General features: G+C 34.7%; 1 protein-coding gene across 5 annotated transcripts in view; it reads left to right on the top strand.

Moving 5' to 3' along the window:
• The window catches only part of LOC150088826 (uncharacterized), a 518204-nt gene that overhangs the window by 466104 nt on the left and 39545 nt on the right, over positions 1–12555 (top strand). For all 5 annotated transcript variants that reach the window (XM_090369685.1, XM_090369682.1, XM_090369683.1 and 2 more), the window contains one exon: positions 9781–10072. In XM_090369685.1, coding sequence (XP_090225811.1) covers positions 9781–10072 — 292 coding nt within the window. The remainder of the gene's footprint in view (positions 1–9780; positions 10073–12555) is intronic.

Here is a 12555-nt window from a genome sequence, read left to right as displayed (position 1 = left end):
AGTATAATCTCTCTCTCTCTCTCTCTCTCTCTCACACACACACACAACTCAATTCTCCTAAAATGTGTTTATTTTTAATTATTATTAATTTTGTTTGACATCAGGATTGCATATACTCATGACTTATAATTTAGAACATGTGAGATGAGGTTTTATTTTTATCAAGAATTGCATTAGTTCATTCAGAAGTTGCAAAAAAATTATTCCAATCTTTTATGTTCCTCAACACTAACAACTGCAGTATACTTTAACAACCTTATTACTATGTTTCTAATTACCTTTCACTTTACTGTTATTAATATTTCACTTTTATAAGCAGTCCTATATGTTTTTTACACATAATTCAGGAAGTTTTTATGCTGTTCCCCATCTAAATAAATAATATTTGAATATAGCTAAAAGAATTGGTAATAGTAATAAGCAGAAAGGTGAAAACTCCATATTTCTTATGCCATGTTATGGCAATATGCATTTTCTGATTATTTGCATTTATGTACATAAATGCAAATGACAAGAGACCAGTAATATTTGCATTTATAAACAGAAATGCAAATGAGGCAGCCAATCTGTAATATTGAATTCTTTTGCTGTGTTTATTAAAACTTCCATATTTTTCTTCAAAAAAAAAAAAAAAAAAATGCTCCCATAACTGTATTTACAATTTGGGATATGCAATGACATTCATAATTTTCCAAAAAAATTTTTCTTTCATCATAAACCAATAAATTTAGGCTTAGATGGTACTTGGAAAATAATTTGTTGTACCGAATTTTTTGCCAAAACTGTTTCAATTAAATGAGACTTACAAAGCACTGATAAGGGAATTCGACTGGGACTTAGAAATATTTTCATTATAGAGAAAATTTAGTTAAAACAATATTTGTTGTAACAGGACTTTCCTGTATAGAAGAACTCTTACTCTGCTCAAACCATATTGGTCAGTACAGTAGTATATAACTCAGCTAATTTGTCTCCATCCGAATAAAATAAAAACAGACACAATTTGGCCTGTAGTCCCCATTTCATTAAATCCTATATCAAATGTCAATAATGACCTGAAATGCATGTAGTGACATGCAAATTTCAATATTACTGGTCTCTTTTTAGATGACAGGTAACCTCAGTTGGCAAACTAGTGCCAACCTCTGAATCAATATTGAATCTGAGTCAATGGCTATGTGATGTATGGAAGAAAAACTTCCACTTATACATTTTGCCATATGAGAAACTATTCTTTAGCATTAGCTTTAGTAGTGACATATGATGCAAGAAAGCAACCTTATACAGCATCAACAAAAAAAAAAAAAAAAAAAAATTTATTCAGTTCAACTTCCACAATGATGGAATGACAGATGGAAGTTTGTTCCAGCAATCGACAACTCGGTGGCAAATTTCCACACAACTATTCTGCAACTGTCTTTCCTCAACTTGAATTTATGCCTCCTCAAGTGCATAATCTAAGCAAGAAGAATAATCCCATCAGCATTGAGCTCGCTCAAACCATTCAAATCCTTAAACACCTCAATCAGATCACCTTGTGGGTGCCTAGTCTCCAGTTGCTGCAATTTGCAGAACTTAAGCTTTTCTTGGTAAGAGTGTCCCTTTGTTCTCCTCACCAATCTCATTGCCCTTTTCTGTACTCATTCCAGCAGTTCTACCTCTTTCCTAAAATTAAGCCTCCAGACCTGTATGCAGTGCTCAAAGTGTGGCCTTACCATTGCCTTATACAAAGCGATAATCACCTCCTTATCCCTGCTAGCAAAATTCTTGTATATCATTGACAAAACCCCATGAGCTTTCCTTGCAGCCTGTCTACATTACTCAGAGAACTTCATATCCGACTGCACAATTACTCCAGGTGTTTTTCTTCTCAAATACCCTGAGTGTAGTACCACACAGTTGGTACATTACTCTGGGTTACTGTTACCCCTACACATTACATTGCATTTGTCAATGTTAAACCTCAGTAGCCAATTCTTAGCCCATCTACCTAACTTTTCTAGATCCCTTTGTAGTAGTGTACTGTCATTAACAACCCTGTTAACTTTTGTATCGTCTGCAAGTTTGAACATTAAGCCTGATATACCTTCATCAATATCATTGATAAATATAGAAAACAACAATGGGCCCAACACCGAACCCCTGGGGGGGGACACCACTAATAACATTAGTCCACAAAGAGCAGTATCCACTGATTACTGCTCTCTGTCATCTCCCACTCGACCTTCCCTTTATCCATAGGTGCCTCCATAGCCAGGTGGGCAGAGCAGCAGTGCGTAGCACATGCTTCTTGATTAGACCGGGGTTCGAGTTCGTGACCACCAAATACAGAGGATGTGGAAAGGTTAGGGAATGACCACTGCATATCCCTAGAGCAATATGGCCTTAGTTGCTAATGCTCCTAAAAACCAAATAACAAACAAACAACAAACTTTATCCACAGTAACAACTTACCCTTAATGCCATACTGCTCCAATTTGTACAACAATCTTTTATGTGCAACAGTATCAAAAGCTTTCCTGAAATCCAAGTATATGATATCAAAATTATTTTTGATGTTCAGTTCCTTCGTGACCACATCATAGTATCCAATAAAATCGGTCAGACAAGATTTCCCCTCAACAAACCCATGCTGTGTCTGAACTATAACTACAGACTTGTCTAAATGATCCTACATTACTTCTTTAACCAGTAACTCCATTATATTCCCTGGAACAGAAGTTAAACAAACAGGTGTGTAATTACTTGTCATCCTTTGATCCCCCCTTTGTGAGTTGGGGATACATTCACACTTCTCCAGTCCATGGGGGCTTCCCCTGAATCCAAGAATGCTCTCATAATTATAGCTAAGTGTTTGCTCACTTCCTTTGCTGCACCCTTAATATAATTTGATAGATATCATCCATGCCAGGTGCCATTCTTATGTTTAACTTCAATTTCTTTTCCACATTCCTCGGTTATTACGAAATCATTTAGTTTCCTGTTAGAGTTTGATAAACGTTCAGCATACCCTTCCCTAAAGAATTCCTCATGTATGAATGTAGGTGCAGAATGTTCATTCAGTTTGTCACCAACCCGAGCAGGGTCATCAACAGCCAAACTATCGAATCTAGCAGACCAATCTGATTCATCCCCTTCCTTCTAGAATTTAGATAAGTAAAGAAGTGTTTCATTCTTTGCTAATGATTTCCCTTAATCGTACTTACCTTGCCTAACCTCCACTTTTTTTTTTTTTTTTTTACAGACTAGCTTATATCTACCATAGGCTTCTGTGTCACCTGATAATTTATATGCATCCCATGCATTTTTCTTCTCTGCCACTAGTCTCATTAGTTCATCAGACATTACTAATGTGCGTGTGACCAACCCATAAGTTCCAGTCAGTATCTGGGAAGCTAAAATCTCTCATTATAAGACATTTTAATTTACTGGCCCACTCTTTCTCTGCACAGTTGTTCATTGTACTCACCAGACTCATTAGGCTTATAACACACTCCTACTCTCATTTTTGCTTTCCTAGTGCTTATGTCACACTAATGGGCAGCCATGTTAACTGGATGCACTGCCTTGGATTTTTGGATTTTATGTCTTTCCTAACTAACAGCATAATCCCACCTCCCTTCTTATCCTGTCTTTCCTTTCTGTATACATTGTACTCCCCATATTCAAATTCTGCATTCCTCATATCCAGCGCTGTAGTCATAAAATTAGCAGAAGGTATACTCTGTGAATGCTACGTGTGCAGAGAGTATACTGTGCTTATTAATCAAATTTCAAAGGGTATATATATTACAGAGGGTAATATATGGGTATATAACGTGTACCCATATATATAATATTGATAAAAATAATAGGATATAATGATATTACTGAACGTCTAAACAAGCAAAAAAAAAAAAGTATTAAATTATTAAACTGGGTTATGGATTCGGGGCACTACTATTTATAGCAGAAATACCCAGCAACCATAATGAAATATAGACAAATGTATTTTATAAGCTTATTGGGTAGGGGTGCTGACCTATCAAGCGTAACTACAATGGAAAAAATTAAGAATGCCATCAAGGTAAAAGCAGATTACCTGAAATGAAATTAAGATTAACATAAAAATAATAATGATAACAAAAATGGTACCTAATGCAGTGGATGTTAACTACTTCTTCAAAGGGTTGGTAGCCAAAACCGTAGAAGCCACCACAATAAGCAGGGTCTCTGTTTCTGTTATGATCTATATATACAAAACGTATACATCATAGCTGACCCGAAAGAGACCAAAAGGAAGGAATAAAATTCAAACATAAATAAAAAAAAATAAAGTAAATTTAAAAAGCTAGCTCCATATTTTTTTTTTTTAGCTTTTATGATGTATACGTTTCATATGTATACATCATAACAGAAACAGAGACCATGCTTATTGCTGTGACTTCTACGGTTTTGGCTTCCGACCCTTTGAAGAAGTAGTTAACATCCTAGGACCCACTCTATTAGGTACCATTTTTGTTATCATTATTATTTTTATGTTAATCTTAATTTCATTTAATTTCAGCTAATATCTTCTACCATGCTGGCATTCTCAATTTTTTCCGTTGTAATTACACTTGACAGGTCAGCACCCCTACCCAATACACTGATAAAATTTACATTTGTCTATATACATATATATAGTCAAGAATAATGATATAGAGAAGCTATATGATATGGGAGGAAAATTAAGTTTAAAATTAGATAAGTCTGAATTACAATAACATTACTTATGGATCAGGGACACTGCTATAGCAAAAAATACCCTACAGCCATAATGTGTACATGTATATATAAAATATTGTATGTAGAACATGTTAACGAGCTTTATGTAAAAATTAAAACTGATGAATATACGGTATACCCTGGGAGCAATATATGTTGTGAAATAAAGGGGTGTGAATTGAACAGGAAAATAAAACGATAAGATCTGCACCGATTGAATCAATACCAAATAAATTTTAAGATTTTGAAAAAACTTGAAATATTTTGAACGAACGATCAAGGTGGAAATGACATTGCAGTGTCTTTCATAATTTTTGTATCTTCATCAGAGGTCATCCACCAAAATAATGAAAAAGACAGCAATGCTCTTACTTCTGTATCCGACATGCTCTGTATGCATAGGTATTGTGCAAAAAGACACTTGGTAATTTACAAATATAATTTTAAAAATTTAAAAATTTTGAATATAATTATAGAGGTGTTGCATACAGATCATGGATGACCTTACAGAAGCAAGTGAGAAAAGTGAAGCCAAAAGTAAGAAAAACAGTATATACCATAAGACAAGGACTTACCATTACTAGCCAAACTGAACAAAAGACTGATTTTGTGGGTTATCCTTATAGTTATGTGTAGGTACACTAGCAACTCCTGGTGTTAAAAAATGGTGCATGTTTTGATTTAAATGTGCAGTGCATTGCTGTCTTTTTCATTATTTTGGTGGATGACCTCTGATGAAGACACAAAAATTATGAAAGACACTGCAATGTCATTTCCACCTTGATCATTCGTTCAAAATCTTTCAAGTTTTTTCAAAATCTTAAAATTTATTTGGTATTGATTCAATCAGTGCAAATCTTATCATTTTATTTTCCTGTTCATTTCACACCCCTTTATTTCACAACATATATCGCTCCCAGGGTATACCGTATATTCATCAGTTTTAATTTTTACATAAAGCTTGTTAACATGTTCTACCTACAATATTTTATATATATATATATATATATGTATAAAGTATATTGTATGTAGAAAGTGTGAAGAAGATTTTTTTCTTTTGTACTTCCTTTTCATACTGTCACATTCCACCCCCATGATTAATTAACTTCTTAAACAATTATTCTTTAACATATATATATATACACACGAGGGTAATTCGAAAATTAAGTTACTCTTGACCATTGTAGCCCAACAGACATTTATTGAGGTATATAACATTATGCAATAAAAAGCACGTACCTTGCACTACTTTTCCACATAGTCACCAAGTTGGTGAAAACACTTCTCGGAATAATGTGTCACTAAACGTTTGATTCCCTGATGATAGAAATCCACTCCTTGGTCATTCAGCCACCGTCGAACTGCTGTTTGCACCTGCTCATCATTTGCAAATCATTGTACCCCTAGATGTTCTTTCAGATCGCCAAAGATGTGATAGTCACAAGGCGAAGGATCAGGACTGTACGGCAGATGTTGCCATACTTCCCATCCAAACCTTTGGAGCAAGTGTCGTGTTGTGCGTGCATTGTGTGCTGTGGCATTGTCCTGAATGAAAACAACACCTTTGCTTAACTTACCAGGCCTCTTGTTTTTCATGGCTGTTCACAAAGACCATAATATTTGGCAGTATGAGGCAACATTAATTGTTGTGCCTTTTGCCATAAATTCCGTGTAAACAACTCCTTCACAGTTGAAAAACACAGTGGCCATGACCTGCTGATGGTGCAACTTTGAATGTGTGTGTGTGTGTGTGTGTGTGTGTGTGTGTGTGTGTGTGTGTGTGTGTGTGTGTGTGTGTGTGTGTGTGTGTGTCCTTCCACAGAATAGCATTTAAGGTAGGCTAGAGAAGACAAAAAATATTGACCTTTGTGTTTGTCTGTCAGTGAACAAGGAACCCATCCTGCACACAATTTGGGATAGTCAAGATGTCCATGGACAATGGAATGAACACTGCCTATTGAAATATCCAACTCCTTTACCATTTCTGCGACTGTCAGTCTTCGATTATTGCGAATCATTTCATCACCCTTCATCACGTTGTCTGCAGTGGTCGGCATTGATGGCCTTCCTTTTCGATCAGCATCCATCAATTCTGTGCGACCACTTTCAAACTGCTGGTACCACTTCACCATGACACAGTATTGTATTTTCCTCATATGCCGCCATTATTTTGCAATGAATCTCGGAACAATTCAGACATTTGCCCACAAAAGTCGTACTGTTCCATGTACCTTGAACTTGGAGTAACATTCTAGCTGACATGCCATTATGAACACTTGCTCCTACACAACTGTTACCACTACGTCAACGAAACTCGCCTACCAGGGGGTGCACAATATGAACTCCATTCTGTGCAGCATTGTTGGGCAATTATACCAAGAGATGGCAGCAGGTGTAACTTATTTTTTGAATGTCCCTTGTGTGTGTGTGTATATATATATATATATATATATATATCTGATAATTTAAAATAATATGATATATAAAATAACATCAGCCAGTAGTACGGCAATAATACAGAGCGAAACAGAACGCAAAATAATATAAAATAAACAAACAGAGAAGGGAAAGTAGAGATAGTAGAAACCAAGGTAGTCAATAATCCCCTATATAATTTAGTCAATTAAGCAATTAAACGCTATTAATAAACAAGATACAAATTTAAAATAATGCCAATTATAAATAATTTAGCGGCACCCCCCTAGAAGGTACCAGTTCCAAAAGACGTGAAATGGCCTCGTGGTCCTCTGTCGATATGGGGCATAATGGTCAGTCTATTGTTTTGATTTATTATTTTGATATTTTATTTTTCGGTAGTTTCTTTTACCCTTTTTTGGTGATATTTCACGTCTTTTGGAACTGGTACCTTCTAGGGGGGTGCCGCTAAATTATTTATAATTGGCATTATTTTAAATTTGTATCTTGTTTATTAATAGCGTTTAATTGCTTAATTGACTAAATTATATAGGGGATTATTGACTACCTTGGTTTCTACTATCTCTACTTTCCCTTCTCTGTTTGTTTATTTTATATTATTTTGCGTTCTGTTTCGCTCTGTATTATTGCCGTACTACTGGCTGATGTTATTTTACATATCATATTATTTTAAATTATCAGATATAATTGAGCATCATGTGGGGGATGTGCAATTGCTGCCTCTGATGATAGCTATATAGCCATAATTATTTATTTTTATTACTTTTGTCTAATTTTACTTTACATATTATATATATATATATATATATAAGCATGTAAAAATAGATAAGTCTGTTTACATAGATGGAGGTGAAAATTACACAAAGTGCCAAGGACTAGAAGGGTAAGGAGAGTAGAAAAAAGAAGTATTGTAGATTTGAAAAAGGCAAAAGAATGTTAATATCCTAAAAGTTATGATGAATAAAGAAAATTATGGGCTGAATTGCAATGCCAATTTCGTAGTGTAGAAACTGTAAAGTAAAATTATTAATACCAAATGATTAAACAAAATAAAGTAAAATATAATAAAAGGTGGTCGAGTTGTCATCAAATATGGATGGGCAAATTTAGTTATAAGTTAAATACAGGGATTGCAAAAATGCAAAGTCTGATATCAGCTGAAGTAAATATTGATACATGGTCAGGTAATTCAAAAATCGTACTGTTCCATTTACCTTGAACTTGGAGTAACATTCTAGCTGACATGCCATTATGAACACCTTGCTCCTACACAACTGTTACCACTATGTCAACGAAACTCAGTTTCGTTGGAACTACACCTGACCATGTATCAGGAACTGTGTTTCTATACTTGTCCATAACAGTAGAAGAAATGTGAAATAAAGCCAAAAAAACAAAAAGAATAAAATTAGCACATTCTTTTACAGTATGGGTAAGGTAGTCCCAATGCAGTGTCAATGATATCTGCCAAAGTAAATAAATAAATCATGCATACTTTTTTCATTCCCAAAATATGATCTTTGCTTTTAAATTTACATTCAGATATTTGTATAGTCAGTTCTGCTATAATGCACATTTTCGCAATGCAAATTTGCTCCAACGTGACTGATATATTAGGGAACAACACAACTATAATGTGATTTTCGCGTTGGCTCACGTGCGATTTCGTTTGCGAATAACACCAGGTGAACGTAAACCCAGCACTAAGCTGTATGTAGCGGCCTGTGCAGCAATACATACAAGTTTACGAAGCTTAAAAAATGTTAAACATCAAATGTGTGAGAGCTATATTTCCCATTTACTGTAATTGTATTGGTAGGAGACACTTTTATCAAACTTATCATTTGCTGTATTCACAAGAATTTCTGTTCGAACAGAAATTTCGTGAGGCAGGATAGTGCAAGCGGAGGAAGCACATTTCTGAGGTCACTACCATGAAACAATAAAAACAATTTGCAGTTCCTGGTTTATTGGACTTTCTGTTAGCACAGTCTAATTATAAACAGGTAGCAAACTCAATCTTATTGCATTTGCAATAATACTGATAGCTGTAATTCTGTGGGTTTTTATGTAATGGTGAGATGTGTTTCCCCTTCCTCTTCAATCATATAAAAAACAAATAAATTTTCAGAATATTCTCTTTTGTGCTTGCCATATTCATCATTATTGATTGCTAATCTTTTTTACTGTTTTAAATTTTACAATAAAAAAAAAAAGAAAATGTCAGTGAACAGAAATATCAATCAAACAAACTTCATATCTTGTCAAGGTAAAGTGCTATATTTACTGTAATATTTATTTATTTATTAGAAATTTAAGATGTTTAAATTTGTGTTAGCAATGTTATTGGGTTTCGAACTTTTTTTACTGTTTTACTTGCCTGACTGAACTTTTTTTTTTTTTTTTTTTGAGTGCTCTGCTCTGCCCCTATCCCTATTTTTTCCATAAGTTCTGTTGTTTTTAATGTGTGAAATATCACAACGTGGAGATTTTTAGGAACACATGTACCACATTATTGCAGAACTGACTGTACATATTTTCATGAAAAATAATTTGCAAATCAACATATTCATTTCAGTTTATCTTATCTTCTTCCAGTCCCATCTTCCTGTACATGTTCCAACTTCTGGAAGCGAACAAGGATACACTGAATTTGGAGGAATGCAGCCAAGTACAGCCACTATTGTTCAACCACTGGCCAATTCCCAATCATCTTTGTTGCAGCTGCAGGAGGGTGGAAAACCTTCTGTTGTGTCTCCACAACCAGCAGGAACAACTATCCAGAAGCCAACAGTAACAACTAACCTTGAAGGATTAAGAGTAGAACTGGAAAAGATTCACTGCAGTAGTACATCTGCAAATATAAAATCCACTATTACTACTGAGCAAGGTGTGCATACCACATTTTGTTATTTTAACTTAAAAAGAAATATCAGTTTTAATAAGCATTACTGTATTATTTTAGCAAATAGTTTGCTTTCAAAGTTTGATGATGTATCTATCCGTTTACCCACATTACACTAGCAAATGGCTCATAAGAAAGTGTTTCAGAAGCTGTCTTTAGTCTTATCTATCAGCACATCTTCTAAATACATTTCCAGTTGTTTTCCATCCATACAACTCATGGTCTTCCTCTCATTCTTCATGTCACGAGAAAGCAAAGGAATACCTGCTCAGATATTCCCTTTGCTTTCTCACAGTATGTCCCATTTGGCATCTTATTTTTGCAATCGTATTTTTCCTGTGCCTTACCATTGTGTGCATTCTGTTTCCCTTTTTTTTTTTTTTTTATTTAAATGTGGTCCGTATGTGCATGTTCGGCAATCTTTTTTTTTTTTTTTTTTTCCAATATTTCCTCCTATTTCAAAATCCAGCAGTCACTGCTTATTTTCTTTGGCATATTTTCTCCATAAAGGAGCACTGCATCCTCCAAGATGTTTGCTAGTTTCAGTCCCTTTTCACAGGTATCTTGGAATCACTCTACAACAGACTGAGGCTGTATGATATAGATTTTTGCTATTTGCTTTCTAACATCATATTTAGATCTACCATCTTTTTGAATTGCACTGCCAAGATATGCAAATTTCTCTGCTTCTATCTATTTATCACCAATCATTATCTTCATTCTCTGATTCCATTATTTGATGTAGCTATAGTCCTATCTTTTTTAATATTAATCTTTAAACCATGCGTTTTAAATATTTTTGAAAAATTTTTTGATGAATTGGTGACAATTCCTTGACCATTGGTTAGAAGATTGTCATGTCATGCACTGATTCTTTGAAAAACTGCTGTGTCTTATACAGCTGGCTGTCTTGGCTCTTACTGCCTGTTTTGTATTAGTTTTAATCTTTGTTCATTCTGTGCACTTTTGGATGCAAGGTTAGAGATTAGGATAAAATCTTGGCTTCACGGCATGCCATTTTAAACCCCAAGTGAGAAAGCAACTCTACATCCTTCCTAAAATGAGGCTTCCAGACCTGTACGCAGTACTCAAGGTGTGGCCTGACCATTGCCTTATACAAGGGAATAATCACCTCCTTATCCCTGCTTGCAAAATTCCTGTATATCATTGACAACACCCCCATGACCTACTCTGGCAGCCTGTCTACACTGCTCAGAAAACTTCATATCTGCCTGCACAATTAGCCTCAGGTCTCTTTCATTCGCCACTACTCTGAGTGTAACACCTCCCAGTTGGTACATTTCTCTGGGGTTACTACTACCCATATGCAGTACTTTGCATTTGCCAATGTTAAACTTCATTTGCCACTTCTCAGCCCATCTGCCCAACTTTTCCAGATTCTGTTGCAGCAGCATACTGTCATTACTGTTATTAACAACCTTCCAACCTTTGTATCATCTGCAAACTTTGACATTAAGCTTGATATACCTTCATCAATATCTTTCATAAATATACAAAGCAACAATGGGCCCAACACCGAACCCCGGGGAACACCACTAATAACTTTAGTCCACAAAGAGCAGTGTTCATTAATAACCACTCTCTCTCTTCTCTCACTCAACCATCCTTTTAACCATTGCTGCAACTTGCCCTTAATGCCATACTGCTCCAATTTGTTCAGTAGTCTTCCATGTTCAACAGTATTAAAATCTGTCCTGAAATCCAAGTATATGATATCAAAATTATTTTTTGCGTCCAGTTCCTTTGTGTGACTACTTCATAGTATCCAATCAAAATTTTTATTTGTTATTCAAATTTGTTAAGAGGAAGACAAGACTTCCCCTTAACAAACTCATGCTGTGTCAGAATTATTACTGCTGTCTTGTCTAGATGATCCTACAACCTGGAATAAAAATCAAACTAACAGGTCTGTAATTACTCGTGTCATGCATTAACATATCAGTTAATGCGTGAATCATCTTGAATTTTTTTTAGTGATGAGCATAATCAAATGATTAATAATCAGTCATTTCAATAATTGAAAGACAAATGAAGAATAAAAAATTTATAGTGGAGGGATTCGATCCATTGATTGTTATCAAAATCACTTTCTCTCTCTCATATTGATAACATACATTACATTGAATCCTTTCACTGTCATATATATATATTTTTTTCATGATCAACTAATTTGCATATAATCAATTGTGAAAATGCTGTAATAGACTATTTCAATTATGACTCGATTATGCCTGTCTCTAATTTTTTCCCAGTATGTTCTACCATCTCTTATCTGTATATCCAATTAATTGTAAACACAGTTTATAGTAGATAGCAATACAAAAATAGCTCTGAAAATTGGAGAAGGAGATTTTACTTTCTGACCTCAGTTGGACTTAAAGTTGAAATTGAAGAATTCCTCTGGAATTCATAGCCACAAAATTTAAAAAATCAAAACAAGTGATATA

This window comes from Mastigoproctus giganteus, chromosome 3 (assembly GCF_048544385.1).
Source record: "Mastigoproctus giganteus isolate SK-2022 chromosome 3, ASM4854438v1, whole genome shotgun sequence".
Taxonomy (NCBI): Eukaryota; Metazoa; Arthropoda; class Arachnida; order Uropygi; family Thelyphonidae; genus Mastigoproctus; species Mastigoproctus giganteus.
Note: the sequence above shows the minus strand (reverse complement) of the source record. Positions and strands in the feature narration are given on the sequence as shown.